We start from the raw sequence: 22,897 nt of genomic DNA, 5'->3' as shown, positions 1-22,897 counted from the left end.
CGTTTGATTAATAAGATGATGATAGCAGGCAGGAAAGCAAACAGAATATCATCCCCGGGTGGACATCAGTTCAGTTGGTGGACTTCTCTATTTAGCTTTCGGTTTTCAACAACAGGATATGCAGTACATCCAAATAGGAGTCCAAACAGCTGATTAAAAAAACGTAACAATCAACAAGTAATCCACACAACTCTAGTCCATCAGTTAAAAGAGAACTCCACTTCCAGAACAACAGTTTACAAATAATGTACTCACCCCCTTGTCATCCAAGATGTTCATGTCTTTCTCTCTTCAGTCATAAAGAAATTATGGTTTTTGAGGAAAACATTTCAGGATTTTTCTCCATATAATGGACTTCATTGGTGCCCCAATTTTAAACTTCCAATATGCAGTTTAAATGGAGATCCAAAGGGCTCTAAATGATCCCGGCCAAGAAAGAAGGTTCTTATCTAGCGAAACGATCTGTAATTTTTTGTGAAAAATGAAAATTTGTATACTTTTTAAGCACAAAATCTCATGTAGCACAGGCTCTGGGATGCGCGTCCACAATTCTACGAATTAGCAATGAGTCGTTCTTGAACGATTCTTTCATTTTGAACGAATCTTCAATGTGACTCGGGAAGAACGAGTCATCTCGGGGAGTAATTTGTTCAGTCACGCATGCGCAACATCCTATCAGGTTCTGTATTGGAATTCACCTGTTTCTAGTCTTCGGGTTTTTTGAGTCGTTCGCTCATTATATGGGGCTGTCACATGATGAACGAACAGCTCAAACCTAAAAACTTGTCAGATAAGAGGTGAGGTGAGCTAATCATAGACTAAAGACCCAGGTAAACAATGAATTAATCTTTTCTGTTTCTTATAGCATTACAGTTTTGTCTTGTTTGTAGTGTGATCAACGTTTGTGTAAGCAGTAGATGTGTTAGGGAAATAACACGTAACATTTTAATTATATTATGCTAAAATGAACGAAATGACTCGAAAAAAGATTCGTTCATTTTGCTGAATGAGACTCAAAGGTCCGAGTCGGTAAAATGATCCGAACTTCCCATCATTACTACGAATCACGTAAGTTCATTGTCTGTGTACTCTTATTTTCTCCTACAACTTGAGAGGAGGACATCTTTGTACCTTTTTGTTTGTAAACAGTGTTTGACTTACTTGCACTTCCTTAGTCTTTGTGCGTTCGCTGTGTAAACAATGGGTCTGTAGTTCCGTGTGACCTTTCGACGTGATTCAATAGTACGTAGCGTTGTGAACGTGCATCCCAGAGCCTGTGCTACACAAGCTTTTGTGCTTAAAAAGTCTAAAGTTTTGTTTTCCGAAAAAAATGACGATTGTTTTGCTAGATAAGACCCTTCTTCCTCGGCTGGGATCATTTAGAGCCCTTTGAAGCTGCATTTTGGAAGTTCAAAACTGGGGCACCAATGAAGTCCATTATATCAAGAAAAATCCTGAAAAAATTCTTTCCTCAAAAACCATAATTTCTTCACTACTGAAGACAGAAAGACATGAACATCTTAAATGACAAGTGGGTGAGTAAATTATTTGTGAATTGTTGTTCTGGAAGTGGAGTTCTCCTTTAATGTCTTGTAAAATGAAAAGCTGTGTGTTTGTAAGAAATAAATCCATCAAGATGCCAATAAAAAATGTTTACACTTTTACACAGTGTATGCAGTGTTAAAACTGCAGCGGGAGGCATTTTAGTCTTTGCTAGATCAGATTTCTAGTCGTCCCGAGCCTCTGTATGGTAAGTGATCTGTGTGACGCGGGCATCTCTGTCTGATTTACAAGCGGACTCTCTTATCCTGCATGCAAACAGAGGGGGTGTAATGTATATAGAAGCAGTTAACCCTATCAGAGGTTCTTGATGCATTTTCTCTGTCAGCATTTGACTGAATACACACATAGCTGTTTGTGCTATCAGCTGAGCAAACATGCTTCAGTGCAAACAAACACACACTCTACGCTTCAGTGTAATTGCCAGTGGCTCCTCCCAGTCATGTCACCTCTAGGTCTGTTTGCTCATCCTGCCTGTGATGTTCAAAGAACCGAGTCTGTGAAAATGGGTGTCAGTGCTACAGCAGCATAATGTTTGCTTTCTCTTTCGCGCACCTTTTGGTTAATCACATGTATTAGTTCTTCAGTAAAACTGATCTGATCTTGTTCTCAAAGCCTGTTTCTGTGCCATTTTGTCTTGTGTTTGAGATATTGAATTTTTATGAATGCCATTAGTGGCACACTAACCCCGTTTCAGAACTGAGGAAATGTAAACCAGTGTGGTGTAACACAGGTGATCATTGTTTCGCTGTCACAAAATCACAAAGTACAGAACGGGAGAGCGGCTGTTGTCCAATTCTTTTGCTTGTTGTAATAAATATTTTGATATTATTTATGTTATGCAAATTCTGCTATAAGGTCAATGACAGGTAAGAATGTCATGTGGTGTAATCATCAAGAGAAGTACTTTTAGATATTTTTCTTAAACCCTAAAGGCATGTGAGTAATATTTATTAATTTCAACATTTTTTGAGAATGATTGATGATATATATATAACTTTTCTTTTTATTATTACTTATTTTATTTTTATTTTTTCAGTTTGAATGCCTGTACTAAACATTCTGCCTTCAAAATATCAAATTATCTTTGTGTTTTAAAGAAACTTTTATGTTATGAGAGTCTACATGGGTCATGGGTCACTGTGATATTATTTTTAGATCTTAAGTTTTTAGATTTTTATAGTTGACTTATGCCAAAATGTTGTTTAGACCAACTGTAATGTATTTTATTAATAATACAAAATAATTTTAAATGAACCGTGTTACTGATTTTTAAGAAACAATGAAAGATAATTAATTTATTTATTTATTTTAGAGATTACGTCAATAATGAGACCTTATTATGATCTCAGAACAATTAAACTACTGAGACATTATATATATATATATTATATATAAACACTATAACACACATTTATTTATTAACTTACTTACTTACTTACTTTTTTTTTAGTTTGACTATCCAAACTAAACTTTCTGCCTTTAAATTGTCAAATTATCTGATAATTTAAAAAAACTTAAATGTCATGAGAGTGTACGTTGTTTACACCAATTATAATATATTTTATTAATAATATTAAACAATGTAAAATAAACAGGTCTTACTGCTTTTTAAGAAATAAAGATGATAATGATTATTATTATTGTTATTATTATTATTATTATTATTATTATTATTGTTGTTGTTGTTTTCTTTTCTTTTTTTTGTTTTTGTTTGACAACCTGAACTAAACTTTCTGCCTTTAAAATGTTTTTAAAATTTATTTTTAAGAAACTGAAATGTTACAAGAGTTTACACTGGTCATCACTATGATATTATTTCTTCTTATTATTTTATGCTTTTTTGTCTTATAAGAACATGTTGTGCACACCAATTATATTATATTTTTCAAAATATAAAATAATTTAAAATAAATATGTCTTACTGCCTCTTAAGAAATAATTAAAGATTATTATTCTTACTATTTTAGGGATTACTTGTCATTAATGAGACTTTTTCCTTATTATGATGTCATAACAATTATACTACAGAGACATTTTCCACATAAAAAAGCAGTTATACTTTTTAATTTGTTTTTTTAAGTGTCATGTGGTGTAACCATCAAGAAAAGTAATTTTAGATATTTTACTTACACCTTAAATGCATGTTAACAATTATCATTTTCAACATTGTTTACATTTATTAAAAAAAAAATTAAACAAACAAACAAACAAACAAACAAACCAAAAAGAAACTGCAATTAGAAATTGTAAAGATGTCCATCATACAAGAGGTGTATTGAGATCAATATATTTGGAAGAAAATGAAATCATGTCATTGACCCTATAATAAATTACAGACAAATGCATTTTACTGTATGTCTTGTGTCACTTCCAGAACGTCTCCAACCAATTCAAATATTCTCAGAGGAAGGACAGCCTACATTTTATGACTGGACAACAACCGCTCTAAGTCTTCCGGGTTCTCACACTTGAGGTACAGGAGTTTTATTTCCTCCATAAAAAAGGAGATGTTAGGCATGTAGCTGTTAGAGGTGTCATAAAAGGAAGGATTACTCAGGAGGGAGAGAAGTGCTTAGGTAAGGGTTAAAAGGGAACACGACATCAGAGAAAAAGGAAATTGAGGCTCCCCTTTCAATAGGCAGCTTCCATTCCCACTTCCTTAAATCCTCAGACTGGTTAATAATGCATTCACACACACACACACACATCCAGATGCACAAGGACACACAGGAACAGATTATGGAGCCAACACACTTTACAAATCTGCAAAGGTTTGGGCGAAAAAGAGGAGATAAGTTAAGTGTTATGTGATTATGTTTTCCATCCCACTCTAACTGCTAAAAAAAAAAGCATGGCATTCGTACGACGACCTTTAGCTCAGCGAATCACAGCCGACCTGGAGATGAGCACAAAAAAAGTCACGTCGCAAATCGAGGTCACCGAAAAACCTTTGAATGCCAGGCATTGATGCACAAACAGAGGGATGGCGGAGAGAAGGAAGTGAAAATGTAGAGGACAGCGAATGAGGAGGAACCGTGATCAAAAGGGAAAGAAAAGCAAACTCAAAACATAAGAAGCTGATGGTCTCACGTTCAAAGTCAAGGAAAACTATTGGGCCATGCTCAAGATCGGTGCAAGCCAGCAGTTTCAGGAGATTTCCCATGATCCCCCTGGAACAGAGAGAAGGGAGAAGCGTGTGGGTCATGGGAGGTGTGGCAGGCGTGTGTCTGGTGTTGGGTGTGTGTTTGTGTGAATGTGCGTGCAGTCTGGGATGGGGATCGGGGCGTATAGGGTGTGGGATGGACTTTCTCGGGTGATGTTGATATGCTCACATATGGTCACACTTCAAACTCCTTCTTTCTACTCTCTTTATATGGACTCGAATGAACAGAATCGTGAAGAGAGCACAAAGAAACAGTTTTCAAAAACAAAAAAACTTCAGTCTGTCTTAATCCACCTAGAGGATGCTTCTACACCTGCTCCAACCCTGATACCTCCATCTCCAATCACACACACACATACACACATCTGAGCACATGTACACACACCGTACACCAGCGGAACACTTACTTTCGAAATCCAGGAAAAAATGAGGACAGTTCTCTAAATCCTTGCCAAGGACCTTAATGAGGTTCCCCATGGCCGGCAAACCTGGGCAAGGAAGACAAATACATACAGTACAAAGAAATATAACCTAGATGATGCTCATTAGCAAGAATCCTAGACTGTCAGTGTGTATTTTCACTGCAAAAAACACTGAATGTTGTCATATGTTGTAGAAAATGATGGGGTAGATTGCAATGAAAAGGCTGTTTGTGTCTGAAATAATTCAACAAAATAATCATTCTGACAAAACACTGAATGCTGTAACCTTGCTGTAATACAGTTTTTCTTGTGGGGACTTCCAAATTTGTCTTCATTATAGCAGTGTCATAAAATTAACGCACGCCTTTGAAGATGTTAATATAATGTTAGTCTGTTTTTTTCTGCAATGCAGCATTTGAATATAGTACAGGAAAATGAGCTAAAATAACTCTGTGATCATGACACAAACCACACAAGCAGGGACAAACACCTTTTGGTGGTGATTTAGCATTGTGTGATTTGAAATGTACAGTAACGTACTATAATGGCATGGTCACGTTAAATTAACTCATACTAACCATGTGTAAAAGCGCATAGCTGAGGTCTGCCTGTACTAACCGGCTGTGACTCAGCGTTTATAGCAAATCTGACTGTTCATACTGAAATCGAAAATGCTGTAACACATTTTTAATCAATTACGTGAAGTGGTATTTTGGACCAGTGAGATTTTGCTGTGGGTGGGGCTAACCAGCTCAACCAGAAACAAAATGATTGACAAAATGTCCACTTGTCTGTGGCATTCACTGCTGGGTTGCCAGGTTTTCACAACAAAATCCGCCCAATTGCTACTCAAAACTAGCCCAAAACTAGTCCAATCATGTTCCGGGGATAAAATACATGTTTGTTTTTGTCAGGATTCCCCTGGTTAATTCGTATTTCAGGGGCTAAATATGACATTATTGGGGTCACTTCAACCCGCGGCAACAGTGTAGCCCAATTGGTTCACTGAAACACTGGTTTACTGCTGGTTTGGACAAAAGCTCTGATTTGCATAGATAACATTTTTACTTGCTTCTTGTTTTATTGCATTGCGTTTTGATGGTGCAACATAATGTTGTATCATCAGCATCAGCATTTGTTTGTTAAATCAGTTTGCATGCACTAAATATTAACTGCAGTTGGCAATCTTGGGAATAGCGTGCATTAGAGAAATAATTCTGGACATCTAGATTCATTTAAGAAATAAAACAGCTGGATTATCATGGCACTGATGATAACACATAACCTATCATGCCATTTCCCAAGAGATGTAATGTGCATATTGGCAGTGTTTGAAATAAGAATCTGGCTGTTTCATATCTAGGCTTCTAAATCTTTCATTTCAAGCCATATCCTTCGCTTATGGCACACAACGCAAAGATGGCTCCTCTCAGCCTGTTTATCACTTAAGAGGCAATATATCCCCCTCTGCCTGTCTCCTGGCAACCACCAGTAGAGCCCTGTTTCCATGGCTGGACCACATTGCCTCTCCCGCCTGTTCTCTCTCTCTCTATCTGAGGCTTTCATCAGCTACCAACCAAATCCTAGTCTAAACTATATAACGGTCTGTCTGTCTGTCCATCTGTCTATCTATCTATCTATCTATCTGTTTCTATCTGTTTCTCTATCTAAATCTGCCTGTCTGTCTGTCTCACTGTCTGTCTAACTGTCTGTCTGTCTATCTGCGTATTTAATTGTCTGTATGTCTATGTCTAACTCTATCTCCGTCTGTCTGCCTGTCTATCAATCTATGTCTGTCTGTCTAACTGTCTGTCTTTCTTATCTAACTGTCTGTGTCTATGTCTAACTGTCTGTTTGCAAAATCCTAGTCTAAACTATATAACTGTCTATCTAAGTCTGTTTGTCTTTCTAAGTGTCTATGTCTAACTGTCTGTATGTCTGTCTATCTGTTTCTATCTGTTTCTCTAAGTCTGCCTGTCTGTCTATGTCTGTCTAACTGTCTGTCTGTCTGTCTGTCTATGTCTAACTGTCTGTCTAGCTGTCTGCATGTCTGTCTATGTCTGTCTAACTGTCTGTCTGTCTGTCTGTCTGTCTATGTCTAATTGTCTGTCTAGCTGTCTGCATGTCTGTCTAACTGTCTGTCTGTCTGTCTATGTCTGTCTAACTGTCTGTCTAGCTGTCTGCATGTCTGTCTAACTGTCTGTCTGTCTGTCTGTCTAACTGTCTGTCCATGTCTGTCTCTCTAAATGTCTGTCTGTCTATCTGCCTATTTAATTGTTTGTATGTCTGTCTAAATCTCTCTACGTCTGTCTGTCTGTCTATCATATCTAACTGTCTGTCTGTCTGTCAGTCTATCTATCTATCTGTTTAATCATTATCCATTGTGCCTCATTCCAACAGAAACTCTCACATAAATCTCAGTTCCACTGTCAACCAATAATTAATCTTCCGTATCTGTCACGTCAACAAAAAACAATCAGCTTGACATATATGACTGTCCTTTACTTACCAGCCAACAAATGTTTGCCTTCCTTCTTCTGACTTCCCTTAATGAAGCCTCACTGTGCTAGTCCTCTCAGTTTTCCACTTCTATCTGAGTCTGTTCTTCTGCTGTACTCCTCCTCCAGAGCTGTCCCTGAACCCAGCTGTGAAGAGTCCGTCTTAATGCGGCTGGTGCCGTACAGCCCCACAGGAACCCTCTCAGCCTTACCAACGGTCCCCTCTGCAGCTCTGCGTTCAGCATCGCTCTGCTCTTTTCACACTTCTCTTTTTCTGACTGCTATTTAAAGGCAGGGCTTAATTTAAAAGAGCCTGGTGAAACCGTTTCTCTCTGTTACCACTGTATACGCATGCTTGGTTTAGGGTGAGAGGTTAAAGAACTGGCGGCTTATGCAGGGGTTTACCGGTAGCTTGAGCTATCTAGATGCAGTTTCCTGTGTGCGAAAAGTGTCCTCTGCTGAATTTAGAATATCACAGTCATCGATTTGTGCTCTGCAGTAAAAGAAAGCACCCAATCTTTTGTAGTTTTTGCTATTTTCTGGTTTATAATGATCTTTGATATTTATCTTAGGGCTAAACTGAAAAAAGGAAAATCATTAAAGCAGACTTTGTAGAACTAAATATTGAGAACAGAGCCCCAGTGTACTTAGTTATAAGGAAGTGACCCTGGTGGCAGCTTGTTGGGCCGACCAAAAATGGATTGCAACCGTCTGAGATTGAAACTAGAGCAAAAACGTGTGCTTACACAGCAATATCACACTGTCCCTCTCTGATCCGCTCAGACTAGTCCAAACCTGACTAGGGAAATGCATATTTATTATAACGTCACATCCAGGATGTTGCATAACTTTAACACTAAAGCATTTGTCTCAAATATCTGTTGGTTTCATTACTGCATAAAGAGATGAATGGCAGACTGTGCTAAATAAGCACGGCTTCAAAGATAGAAACTAATATCTATGAATGTTTCTGCAAGGCATCTGTTCATATTCTATTTTTGATTGGAGTTGTGACTCTGCTGTTTGTGCTGAAACCAATGAGAAATTCTGCGCCATCACAAAGTGGGCAGACAGAATGCAGTTGCTTTCAGACACTTTTTTTTGTCTTGTATTTTCACATCTTTTTTTTTCACACATGGTGCCATATGGCTTGGCGAATAGGGCTGCATTGTTTTTGGTCCATACCTTTGCTTGCGATTTTCCTCACAGAGCACTTCACTGCATCAAATGAGAGCCTGTATATTTATCCTGCAGTATCACAGCATCAGCCTCCGCTACCTGAGAGAAAGAATGAGAAATAAAGAGAGGGCCAGATTAACTTACTTCAGATAAAAAGCTCAGAATGTGAACAAGAAGACAGGGGCATTTTTCCAGCCAAAATTTAGCTTAGCAATAAGGATGCCCATTTTCCACAAGTTGGTATGATTCCTCAATGATCGTGTAAAACAACACCCTTTTTACCTTGTCAAAAACAGCTCTGTTCACAGCGACCCATTTCAGTGCGTCTCTTTAAATGATACACCCAACTACAAAACACCTGCATTGCTTGCAAGACTTTTTTGTCACTTCAGCTGCTTGAGCGCGGAGAAAATGGTGGACAGCGTACAACTGGCTGAGGGTGGAAAGATGCTAATATGGAACAGTCCCTCAGAGGTTGTGGGCGGGGCCTGAGCATTATGACATCATACTACTTGGCTGTTTAGGTTTTAGGAGGTTATATGCGAACATCATGTAAAAGTGAATTTTGATGTCCGATGTCTCCAGTCAGTCTGGCAGACAATAATGTGATAAACCTCTGGGGAGGGATTCATGATATACATCGACAGGTCACAATCTGATTCAGTTCTTGAGTGGCACTGCTGGCCACCAATCTATCATCACACACATCCGGTATCAGCCTCCAAATAAGGAGGCATGTAAATAGTTAGCTCAGTGCATTATGCGGCAATGTCCCTCGTAAATCTGAGGCAGTGTGCAGCATCATGCAGCACACAAAGCGATCTGCTCACTGCAGTGGCTTTATGACTGATATTATCCTTCTCCGTCTAGAATAACATCTGGGGATCATTTACCACACCAACAATGGAAATAACTACAGATATCTTAAAAAACGAACTAAAAATGACAAAAAGACAACAAAATAACAAAATTAATAAAATTTTAAAATGGAAATGGACATGGAAAATTTAAAAAATGATTCTAAATATTAAAAATAATAATAATAGGATCTCAATGATACTAAAATACACTGAATTTAAATAAAAAAATAGAATTTTAAAATATGATTCTTCAGGAATCATTCTAATATGCAGATTTGGTGCTTGAGAAACTTATTATTATCAGAGTGGAAAACAGTTGTGCTGCTTAATATTTTTGTGAAACCCAGGATACTTTTATCAGGATTCTTTGATAAATGTGACCCTGGACCACAAAACCAGTCATAAGGGTCATTTTTTTTTTAAATTTAGATTTATACATCATCTGAAAGCTGAATAAATAAGCTTTCCATTGATGTATGGATGTATGGTTTGTTAGGATAGGACAGTATTTGTCCGAGACACAACTATCTGAAAGCTGGAATCTGAATGTGCAAAACAGCAATGCATATTACTAATCAAAAATTAAGTTTTGGTATATTTACGGTAGGGAACTTACAAAATATCTTCATGGAACATAATCTTTGCTTAATATCCTAATGATTTTTTGGCAAAAAAAAATAATTTTGACCCATATAATGTATTTTTGACTGTTGCTACAAATATACCGTGGTACTTAAGACTGGTTTTGAATAGAATTCTTGGAGATCATAAATGTCTTTGCTGCCACTTTCAATCAATTTAATGCTAAAAAAGTATTCATTTCATTCAAAAAGTATAATTATTAGTGTATAACCATGTTTTTTTTTTTTTTACTGAAGTAACTAGTAATATTTAAAGCATGAATGCATGCTGTGGAGTTTCAGTATAGTTCAGCAGTATATGACCTGCAGCTGAAATCACTGCAGCGTTAAGGGATTTCAGACTTATTGACCGTGCGGAGGACAGGGTCATCCACGGTCACCAGGGACAAACAAACGTCTTTGAGACCATACCTAGAGCATAGATCAAACCTGTCCACCCCATAAAGAAAAAGAGTGTTTAAATGTCAAAGGATAAAGTTGTAATGATTTGTACAATGTAGGTCTGACTGATGTTCATGTCACAGTGAACAAAACACAAGGTCAAGCATTTCTTAATGAACTTTGACCTTTTGCCAGCAACATCCTAACAATGCTCTGCCAGGACACGGTCACTTCAAAAGGACTTTATCTAAAAGACTTGCATTACAATGAAGAGCTCTCTGAGAAACTGGAACAGATGTTCTCCTCTCCATTCACTCTTTACAGAAGGCTTTTAAAGTTGTTTTATGCCGTTTAAATCCCTTTTATAGTTCCATTTGCACTAATGCCACCTTTATTTTCGTTTTTTTAAACAGAAATTAGTGAGAATAGACTCTACACTGTTCTCTACTCTACAAAGAGGCTTTTTAATGAAAACACACCTCTGTTTTAGAGTCAGCAGCTCATGAAACATAACCTGAAAAACTGAAATCTCATCTATTGTTCAGTTTTTAACCAAACTGCTCTACACTTTAAGGAAAAAATGTCCAAAATTAGGGGTACGACAACTAGCCACTGGAGTAGTGCCCTTAAAGGGATAACTTTGTACCTTATCTGCTCTTTGTACTTTAGAGTAATATTGAGGAACTACCTTGAGGCTTTTAGGGTTAAATAAGATTCATTTTTGACGCTTTAAGGGTACTGCCATAGTGCCAAGCTGTTTTACTCATAAAGGTTCAATTTATGCACATTTTTTGAGAGGGTACATAAAAAACACATTGGTGTTCTGCAAATATTGTAGGCTCTTATGATAAATTGCTTCTGATGTTCCTCATTTGTAAGTCACTTTGAATAAAAGCATCTACCAAATGAATAAATGTAAATACGTGAGTAGGTCCAATTTTTCTATTTAAAATATTGTCACAATGAACATTCAGACCTAATGTGAATAGGTTTTTAAGTATGTAAAAATACTGTTTGCAAATTAGTCAAACTAGAGAAAAAGCCTCTAAGCCAACACATTATTAACCTTGAATGAGGCACCTGTTTGATCATAATGTACCTTTAGAAGAGCACATCTTTTATTTATGATTTAAATATTATACTGTATATGGTATGAGATAAACTAGCCCACATTATTCTACCTGCCTTCATCAAAAAATGGCTCCTTAATATACTTAAAACATCATACAAGCATGTTTTAAAAGCACAGATTTCTTTCAAAGAAGAATGAAAGTGTATGGAGAGAAATGAACAATAAACAAAAAGCTTTTTCAGTTTTGTTGTCAAGTTTTGTTAAACTCAGTCAAACTGTGCAAAATTCTGACATTTTCCACAAACTCTTTATCCTCAGGCAGAGAAACCCCCGTGTAAAAAAAAAAAAAGGTATATTGAGTATTAGGGCTGTCACTAACAATTATTTTGGTAATCGAGTAATCTGTCGATTATTCTGGCGATTCATCAAGTAATTGGATATATATATCCAATAGAGGTTGCGTTAACTGAAAATTGTCAGTTAAAAATTGTTGAAAAATTTGAAGGCCGTCCGTCACTTTGACAGATTACACTGAGGGTGATCTATTGTAAATTGTAGCTGTAATTCCCACCCCTGTCCAGTTAGTGGTGAGTGTGCTCCAGTCTGGCAGCAGAGCACGGGATACAGAACAAAAAAGAAACTCATGAATGTTTTCCTAGGTGTTTGATTTCACACAGGCAAGTACACAGAAGCTACAACAATCTATTACGCCACATTAAAGAGCGCCAAAATGGTATTTATTGCTTGAATTTCGCAATGAAACAGACAAAATTTGTTTCATATCAAAAGTAACACAAAGCCTAGCCTGTTGCTATTTATTGGAAGGAAGGCGCACTGTGTACTGTTCATTCTTCAACTGAAAACAGCATAGACCAAAAGATCGATTTGGATTTAAGAATCGATATTGGTTCATTAAAATGAGAATCTATTAAAATCGAGAAATCAATTTTTTATTTATTTTTTATTTTTTTGTTTACCCAGCCCTAGCGTATTTTGTTGTTTTTAAACACTGCGATGTAAACAAAAATAAAAGCAATTAAGCTACTACTACATATATTGTAAAAATGTCAATTTGGTGTAAAGTTGCTTTGCAACGATATGTATCGTGAAAAGCGCTATACAAATAAATTTGAATTGAATTGAATTGAGTTGAATTAAATGTGTTATTAAAATGAAAAAAGAGAGGTGTTCTCTTCACGGATGAATCTCGGTTTTCACTGTACAGGGCAGATGGCAGACAGTGTGTATGGTGTCGTGTGGGTGAACGGTTTGCCAATGTCAATGTTGTACATTTTAGAGTGGCCTTTTATTGTGGCCAGCCTAAGGCACACCTGTGCAATAATCATGCTGTCTAATCAACATCTTGATATGCCACACCTGTGAGAAGTGCTCACTAACACAGTTTTAGACAGATTTGTAAACAATATTTGATAGCAATAGGCCTTTTGTGTACATAGAAAAAGTCTTAGATCTTTGAATTTAGCTCATGAACAATGGGGGCAAAAACAAGTGTTGTGTTTATAATTTTGGTCAGTGTATCTATCTATCTATCTATCTATCTATCTATATATATATATATATATATATATATATATATATATATATATATAGAATACATAATAAATAGACCTAAATAGACCTAAGTAAACAATAGCCTTTAAAATGACTTAAAATACATATATAACAGCAATGAGGCAATAATAATTAGTTCAAATAAAGTATCAAAAGGAAGTAATCATATGGTTTTATTGAACAAAGTTGTGTTTTTGCGTAGATTTGTATGATTTACCTTACAAATCTGATTAAATAGCACACATTGCGTTCCCAGATGAACATTATAATAAACCCAAACTCACAACAACATGCAGAAATGGAGTTTGTGTAGCAGCATTTACTGTACATTTGAGACCTACACGCATGTAAATAAACCGCATATATTAAACCTACATTGCATATATTCATTTAATTGAATCATATATATATATAATCATAATGACACGGGCAAAATTTAATCGAGGATTTTTTTTTTTTTTTATTGAATGTTAGAACAGAATCAAGAAATTGTTGCATCGTTGAGTATGTTATATAGAGAAGAAATTTTCTTTGAAAATAGTTTTTGTTTTCTTTGCACACAAAAGGTTTTCTCATAGCTCCATAACATTATGGTTAAAACACTGATGTCGTACTATTTTAACAGTGTCCTTACTACCTTTCCTGGCCTTGAACATTTTAGTTGCGTTGCTGTCTATGCAGGATCAGAAAGCTCTTGGATTTCATCAAAAATATCTCAATTTGTGTTCTGAAGATAAACAAAGGTCTTATGGGTTTGGAACGACATGAGGGTGAGTCATTAATATCAGAATTTTCATTTTTGGGTGAACTATGCATTTAAGTGTGCTTCTATTTCACAAGGGAAGTCAGGGAATAATAATAGTGATTATTCTCTTTTCTTTTTCACTCTGCCTATCCCTCTCACTTCCTGTCTGACAAGTCCAACTTTTTTAATGAGCATCATTATAGTTTCCACAGTGTGTGGAGATAGCATTAGCCTAGCATGGCAGGTCCTCAAAGAGAAATGGGTATTGACAGCAGGCTCGCCGCTGGGCTTGATAGGAGATGGCAGCGTCAGTGCCAGTTGATGCGAATGAATGGAAATCCAATGCTACAGCTGACAGGGTTGAGGATGCTCGGCCATCATCGGCCCCTTGTCACCTACACCAGTATTGGAAAATAACAAAACATGCTAGTGCAGGAGCCGGGAAGAGGGGAGAGAAAAAAGGGAACAATTCTCCACCGCCACCCCTCCCCCATGCTCTCTCCATCCACGGCGCTGGAAGAAAAAAGGCTGAGACCGGAGAATAGCGCGTAGGGCAATTGCAAATTAGCATTGTGTGTCTTTGCTCAAGGGCTGACGGGAGACAAAAGTCTTGATCGCGGAGAATATCTCATCGTTTTGTTCATTCCTTTTGATAAATGGAATTAATTATAAAGCTTTAGATTTTGAAATTTTCCAATGAATTATTTTTTTTAGAACCTTATTAGCAAAACACAATGCAAACAATGAGCTAACATCAAACGAACAGTTAGGAATGGGTAAATGGATTTTTGATTCCAGTTTTTTGCTTCATTGTCTCCTTAATGGAAATACAGCAAAAATATCCAGATCTATAATAACCAAATTCTACCCTCAGGCTCATTTTTATCTCTTGTTTTTAAAAACCATAACATCCCCTGAGAGCCAGGAAAGCATCATTAAGAGAATGACCATTTTCACTCAGACACGTGTCCTGTGTGTTCTGGTGTCGCTGTCTTCCCCTCTTTCTGATGGGAAAACAAAAGACCCTACTGCCACTGGTGTGTGACTGAGCCATTCTGGCCGGTCATCAAGCAAACCACATTGCACTGAGGTTTACCTGCCAGTTTGGGTCTGTTTCACCCATTTCTCTGGTTTTCTCACTCCCCGTGTGGAACGCACCTGCTCAAGGTCAGGGACCAAAACCAGGTGCTAAATATAGCAAGAACGCTTGCAGTCTCCTTGGAATAAATTTCCCATCACACGTCTTTGTCTGATGTCTTAGTTCAAGTCTGTGTCTGATGTCTTAGTTCAGAACTGCTCTGGAAAGACCAACATGAATTTACAGCTGCTTCAAGCTGTTAAGCTGGTCGGTCTAGCTAGTGGACTGAGGATGTCTTTCTGGGACGTCAGCACTCTAGCATCCCATCCTGAGGACCAGCACCCAAAACACTTGTAAGTGACCAACTATGTTGGTCCTTTTATCAAGCCATGATCTAATCAAAAGGTCTTTGCAACATTCAAAACAGCTTGGAGAAAATATGATTCCTAAAGTAGTGATTCTCAGATGACTTTGCTTTAAGATGCAGATTTACGCCAAAGATCAAATGCCGATTTTTGTATGAAAGTGCACAAAAATGTCTATAAAAATCAAAACCTTCACATCAGTATTATTATTATTATTATTATTATTAATTCACCACCACACTTTTTACAGTAAGGTCCCATTAGTTAACATTAACAGTTAATGCGTTAACTAACATTAGCATTAACAATGAGCAATGTATTTGTTACAGTATTTATTCATCTTTATTAATGTAAGTTATTAAAAATACAGCTGTTCGCTGTTAGTTCATGTTAGCTCAGGTTCATTAAATAATACAATAATATGAACATGTTTGTAAAATATGCTATGTCTGCGGACATTATGTTTGATTTTAACAATGTATTAGTAAATGTTAAAATGAATATTCTATACAGGTAAGATAAATAAATATTTAATAAATAAATAGTTTTCATTGTTAGTTCATGGTAACTATTGCAGTTAGCGAATGCACATGTAAACATTACCAAAATTAGCCTTTTAAATCAAATTGCCTTGCCAAAATGTTTTATAATTTAATACAAAAATGTACATAAAGGAAGCATTGATATTTCTAACTCTCTGAAAAATTTTGCATGGTAATATGACAGTGTTAATGTACAAAGTATTAATAAAGTATTTAAGACATTTACAGTATTTGAGACATAATGCTGCTGCACAAGTAACCTATATGTGACCCTGAACCACAAAACCAGTGTTAAGTAGCATGGGTATATTTGTAGCAGTAGCCAAAAATACATTTGTATGGGTCTTTTGTCTTTTATGCCAAAAATCACTAGGTTATTAAGTAAAGATCATGTTCCATTAAAATATTTTGTGAATTTTCTACTGTAAATATATCAAAACTTAATTTTTGATTAGCAGTATGCATTGCTAAGCACTTCATTTGGACAACTTTAAAGGCGATTTTCTCAATATTTCGATTTTTTTTTTTAATTCTAGATTTTCAAATAGTTGTATCTCGGCCAAATATTGCCTTATCCTAACAAACAATACATGAATGGAAAGTGTATTTATTCAGCTTTCAGATCAATTCAGATCAATTTAAAAAATAAATAAATGACACTTATGACTGGATTTGTGGTCCTGGGTCACATATATTAACCCATAGCAGATCTACACAGGTGGAGCTGGGGAGGTGGAGGGTTTCAGAGAAACTCTGAAAGCTGATGCTCTAGTGAATGTTAACCAGCCATTTAAATGTAAAGCAGCAAGTCATTGGCTGCATATGCAACATGAACCATTCAGCTTGTGCCAAGTAGTTTACCGCTGTGAATATCATGAGATTGCAATAATGACCCATCAGCCTGCACCGTTTCATGGCAGAACTTGGCATTTGTTATTAATATGTTGGCTTTTCCTAGTTTGTATTAAGTGTTTTTTACTGAGCCAAGTTTATTGCACAAAACAAATGTTTGTCCTCAACTTCAAGAGAACCTTATTTAATGCAGTCTGGGTCATATACTTCTGTGATGTAATGTACTCAGTGCATTTTGGCTATTTTATTTGCCCTTTACTAAGTGACAGAAAAATTTCCACCAAAAAAGAGTGTGGTTGGATGCACAGCTCGATCATAAGGAGGCTTTTGATACCCATAACTAATGGAAATTTCAGCATGACCCAGTTTAAAAACTTGTCTTTGGAGCGAGGATATTTGGGTTTGTGTTAACTTGCTCCTCAAGCTTCTGATTGCTCATCAAAGCGTTTGGTGGGATGTCTGGCAGCAACTTTCCTGCTCTCACTGGTCTGATTTTGCAAGGCAGATAGACAGATAAGAGGAGATGAGAATCGGGGTATCAGCGCTACCATCACTTACTTTGCCTTTGGTCCACTGATGTCTGCCAAACAAAAGTCTCCGTCTTGTTTTAATCCTACAGCAGTCTAGTTCTCATTTCCCCAATAGTGTGAATGAGCCGTTTGGGAAAACCTGTCCGAAAACAGTCATTTTTGCTATTCTGTTTGTTACGTGACACTAGTTGAAGCTTAGAATTTATCCAAGATGTTTCACTTGAGATTTGGACATACAGTACCTCTGCAAATTTCTCATATTTCCAAATGTGCTGATCATAAAATGCATGCAAAAGCATAAATGGTCTCAGAGACAATCCACTGTCATCTAGACACATCATTGTCCTTCTGAAAGAGATCTATGAGTCTGCAGCAGTGTAAAGTGTCTGGCCTCTACATGCTATGGATGCAGATAGACATACCGTCTCACATAGCGCTGTCTCAGCCGTTGCTCTCGCCTGTTGGAAATCAAAATGTGGACGCAGGTCACTGTGACCTAATATAGTATCTGTAGCCCTCTGACAGCTGTTGTTGTATAGCTACTTTCTGTGTGTACGTAAGAAAATGGAGTTTAATTTATTTGAAGGATTAGAGCCAAAATGCACTTGAAGCGAGACACTGATCGTAAAAAATGGCTAAATCAATCACAATTACGTTCCTTACGGTTAAACACATTGAGGGTAAATGAAGTTGCAAATTCATTCAATTAATTATAGGCGTTAAAGAAAGTTTGATAGAACGCCTGACCTCGTTTAGTGAGACAAATTTTTAAGCTTCCTTTTGAAGCTTCATTAATATGCCATAAGGTCCATTGGCAAAATTGGTGATATTCTTCTTGTAAGTCATTAAAGGGACTTTAAGGGGGGATCAGACAAGCTATTAAAAATAGTATGTGTTTTTTTACATTTTACAATGGCTTTGTAATCCCTCATCTTTTGATTCAAAGTGTCTTTTGAACTTAAGTTAGTGGTGTAGACATTAATCCAGTGATTTCATAGCACACAGGTTATCAGTTGACTGGATTTGGTTAGATTTGATTCATTGGTATTATCAGGTTGTTTAAAATTAGCCCCGCTTTTTACTGAGGTTTCAGTTTTAATCCATTAGGCCTTTCATAAAAGATGTCAGCACTCACATGGAGATAAATGGCACCAAGCTGAATATCGCAGAGCAAGGTATTCCTTTGAGGTCATGTATCATTGCACGTACACAAAGAAGATAAAAAATGTTTGAAAAATGTTTTTTTGTCTACACAATGAAAGTCAGTGGTTGCCTGACTCAAACATTCTTAAAAATATCTTCTCTTGTGTTTTGCAGAAGATAAAATGTCATTCAAATTTGGAGCGACCAGGGGCGTCACTATATCATATAAGTATTATTGATAAATCCTTATATGTGACACTGGACCACAAAACCAGTCATAAGGGTCAGTTTTTTGAGATTGAGATTTATACATAATCTGAAAGCTGAATAAAGAGCTTTTCATTAATGTATGGTTTGTTAGGAATGGACAGTATTTGGCTGAGATACAACTATTTGAAAATCTGTAATCTGAGGGTGCCAAAAAAATAAACAAAAAGTTGTCCAAATGAAGTTATTAGCAATGCATATTATTAATCAAAAATTAAGTTTTTATATATTTATGTTAGGAAATTCACAAAATATCTTCATGGAGCATAATATTTACTTAATATCCAAATGATTTTTGGCATAAAAGAAAAATGTATGATTTTGACCCATACAAGTTGGCTATTGCTACAAATATATCCGTGCTACTTAAGACTGGTTTTGTGATCCAGGGTCACATGTCAATGAAGATCATTGTATACCAACTTGAGAATAATTTTTCTGATAATATCACAATAGTGTTTTTAGCGATTTAGAATCAGAACTAGTAATGCCAGATTCACAAATGACTCACTCTTTTAATCTAACCAGTCAAACAAGTTTGCAAAAAGGTCTGAAGTTGTTTGTGATTCATTTTGATTCATTCGGATTGATTCATTTACTCTTACACTTGATCGTTTGTTGGTTTCTCACACTGAAATATTAACAGGATTTTTTATAAGACACACAATTTAGTTTTCCATTGTAGAAAACAAAACTTCCAGTTGTCTGCTATTGTTCGTCCAATGACGAAGCAGCTCTATATTGCACTTTTGGCTTGTGAATGACTCTGTACTGCAGGTAGAGACTATTTATATCCATTTGAATCCAAAACAGTATTCAAAAAATGACTTCATTGCTATGTCACACTTGTGATGAAAGGCTAGAAATGCCCTAGAGAATAAACAACATAATTGATGTCAAATTTTTTTTTTCATTTTTGGCTGAACTCTCCCTTTAAGTCCCACAAAAGGAAGTTCTTGGTGCTCTGCACATTATTCAGCCCTTGAGCTTGATACATATGCATTATAATGCACGTATGGGTCAAGCTGCAGCAGTGATGGTGAAAGCTTGTCCCAAGGTTAGCAAAGACATTTCAGCCCCCCCTCCTCTCCTGATTCCCACGCTCTATGACTGTCCAGCTTCAGGCCACTTCCCTGAGACACACATGACATGCCACACTCTCTACCCTGACCCACTTACAGTACAGCACATATATACAGCTAATGTGGAAGGTGGGGGTCAGAGTCACTGCCACCAGCACAGGGCCAGAATCCACAAATCAGCTAAGAGCAACAATGAAAATGACCGGCTGAACTTTAATGCTTTGTCTTTCCTCTGCCATTTATACAATATATCTGAAATAGGAACAAAGAGAAAACAGTCGGCTTTATCCATCTAACCTGATTGTAACAAAGAAGGGCAAAGGGATAGAGAGATGCAGGATGGAGACGAGGTTCAGACGGTCTCTGACACAGAGGTAGAGAGGTGGAAAGGAAGAAATGCAGACAGGCATGTTTCCATGGGCGAAGGGGAAAGATTTGGGGTGAGAAACTTGCATCATTGGCTGCAGCCAATCAGAGGCCTCGTATAAAATGTTCAAAGGGAGTGTCCTAGCAACAGACAAGTAAATACATTTTCAGCCTTAGACTGATATTATATAAAGGTAAAGCATACATTTGTCATAAACTGACAGCGATTTATATATATGGTGCTGATACAATTCACAACATTCAAAACTTTTTTTGTTTAAAAATCATTTTCATTTTCACAATACGCACTCAGTTTTTGCTATTTGCTTGCATTTTAATGGCCATCACAGTCATTTTGACTAGTCTTTTGTGCTTGTGCAAGGAACAATGATTTCATATAATGCCTAAAACACAAAACCTCGCCACCCTTGCAAATTCATAAACAGTAAATGACAGATTTTGTAGCCACCCAACCTGACATGTCAGGGGATCTGGCAACCAAAAGCATTCATATCCTGACATGTATGACCAAATTTTAGGGCTTCATTCACACATCCACCTCTGTCTTCCCCCCTCAGGTGTGAATTTCCTCTCCCATGTACACAAGAGCGAGCGAGGACCGAAAAAAGGAGTGGTTCGTCTCTCCATTCATGGTTTCATTCATTTCTCTCAGCCTTTACATGCTACATGTTTTTAGCTACAACAATGCACAAGCGTACACACATACAACCGCATGCAGCCTAATTAGCCCTGTGTGGTTTAGCGTTTGCGCTGAATGCCTGTGCAAATGTCACCTGGGAATAAAATGTAATTTCTGTGAAGATCAAGAGAAAGAAAATGCTTGTACAGTGCACCTATAAAAGCACTCCATATGCATCTAAGATAAAGTGAGAGGATGTTTATTGATTAGGATAATAGGTGCGTTAATTAGCTTTACTAAAGCAGACTTGTGTGTGTAATGCAACTGAAGTGTTGTATGTTTGTGTGTCAGTGTGTGTAAAAGCTGCCATGTGCTGCAGTGAAAGAGGACGAGCCCCAGTTGACCGATCGTGGGGTTGAGAAAGTAGAACACCCCTTTTCCCTCTCTCCTCCAATCCCTCGCTTTTTCTTCTTCCGCACCCAGCCGGCTGCGACGGATGCCGGTACAGCATCAGCATCGTGCTAGCACATCAACCATACCTCTCTCTCTACCCGAGCAATTAGAATGAATGAAGCAGAAATGAAATTCAACAAGGCTGACAGACAAAAAAAAAGCAGGAAACAGAAGTAGTTAGCGTGCCCGCTTACCGGCTTGGCGTGTTTCAGGGAGGTAACAGCGGTCCAGCTCTTTCCACAGGCGAAAGGAAGAAGAGAAAGGATGGAGGGAATAAAAACAAAACAGAATAAAAAGGGGGAAAAGAGCAGGGCCAGAAACAACACTCCTTTATCCCACGGAGCTGAGACTGTGGGTTTCCCTAAACGCACGGCTAGTGTCTGCTTAAACCACAAGCTCACGCTGTGTGTGTGCGTCCCTCTCTCTCTCTCTCCCTCGCTCACTCGCTCACATTCAGGCACCAAATGGTCTCTCTCACTGTCTCTCTGCTTTCAAGACAGTCCTGCCTAGCAGCTGCTCATCTATGAGAAATAGAACGCTCTGTTCCTCTCTCTCTTTCTCGCTCTCACAAAGACCTCCGCTAGCCTCTCCCCTTCACACCCCCTCCCCCTAACTAAAAACTGACTGCTGGTGTAGGACTGGGGTGGGGGGGGTGTGCGAGTATGCGAGCGGACCGTTTGCACGAGCGCCGTGTTTGTTTGTGTGTATAAGGGTGGGGGGATTTAACCCTTCTCTTTCAGGGTACAACAGCAGGTGTGTGTGGTGGTGGGTGACATGGATGTGGCCCCTCCGAGAAGGCGATGAGTCGCGGTGGCGATGGGGTGAGGTGAAATGAGGCATGTTTAAGTGGCCAGGATAGCTATTGTTTGTGGTGGTCACAGCATTCATACACTGACGTATACATGAAGATATCCAGCCATGTAGACTAGCACAGGAGTGATGTTGAGGGAAGGTATGAAAATCTCTTCAGATGTACAGTAAAACGCATCCTAAATCCAAGCAAACCAGGGCACTGGTTTTTGAAATAACAGTAGACTGTAAAAAGTTCAACACAGGCTCATTGGAAATACGTGCCTATATATATATTTCTATATGTATAAATCACTGCGATTTCCAGTTAAAGTGAACATTATTCAACTTTTATCCCTTTTCACACAATAATTTACAGGAGTTTTGATTACTAAAGCCTCATTTTCACAAAATTAATTGTAGAATATTATGACCTCAAAACAATTTTAACATACTGCGCGATTTGAAAACCAAATTTTTTTGAACACTGTCATCAAATATACATTCATATATACAAGTTTTCTAATTCAGCCGGTTTTCTCAATAGCTCACACAATATGGCGTTGCATATGAGTGATGAAGAGCTCCGGTATGAACCCCATGAAACTACGGTTTCGACAAAACAGCTCAAGTCTGCATAAGGAAGTTAAAATAGCACCAATACATCAACAAATGCATTTTTATATCACTTTTG

At 37.4% G+C, this 22,897-nt stretch overlaps 1 protein-coding gene across 3 annotated transcripts in view; it reads right to left on the bottom strand.

Moving 5' to 3' along the window:
• fam49al (family with sequence similarity 49 member A, like) overlaps positions 1-21,961 on the bottom strand; it is a 35,473-nt gene extending 13,512 nt beyond the window's left edge. Inside the window, exons 1-3 of one of the 3 annotated variants that reach the window (XM_051136508.1) lie at positions 21,609-21,961; positions 8,832-8,924; positions 5,134-5,214 (exon numbers count right to left, since the gene is read on the bottom strand). In XM_051136508.1, the coding sequence (XP_050992465.1) occupies positions 5,134-5,203 (70 nt within the window). In that variant the 5' untranslated portion in view covers positions 5,204-5,214; positions 8,832-8,924; positions 21,609-21,961. Of the gene's footprint in view, positions 1-4,653; positions 4,734-5,133; positions 5,221-7,657; positions 8,754-8,831; positions 8,925-21,608 lie in introns of those variants that run through there. The other 2 variants (XM_051136509.1, XM_051136507.1) reach the window with 2 other exon arrangements.
• Between the last annotated feature and the right edge of the window lie 936 nt (positions 21,962-22,897).

The sequence above is a fragment of the Labeo rohita genome, chromosome 19 (assembly GCF_022985175.1).
Source record: "Labeo rohita strain BAU-BD-2019 chromosome 19, IGBB_LRoh.1.0, whole genome shotgun sequence".
Classification (NCBI taxonomy): Eukaryota; Metazoa; Chordata; class Actinopteri; order Cypriniformes; family Cyprinidae; genus Labeo; species Labeo rohita.
The sequence above is the reverse complement of the archived record's forward strand: the minus strand, read 5'-3'. Positions and strand labels throughout refer to the sequence as shown.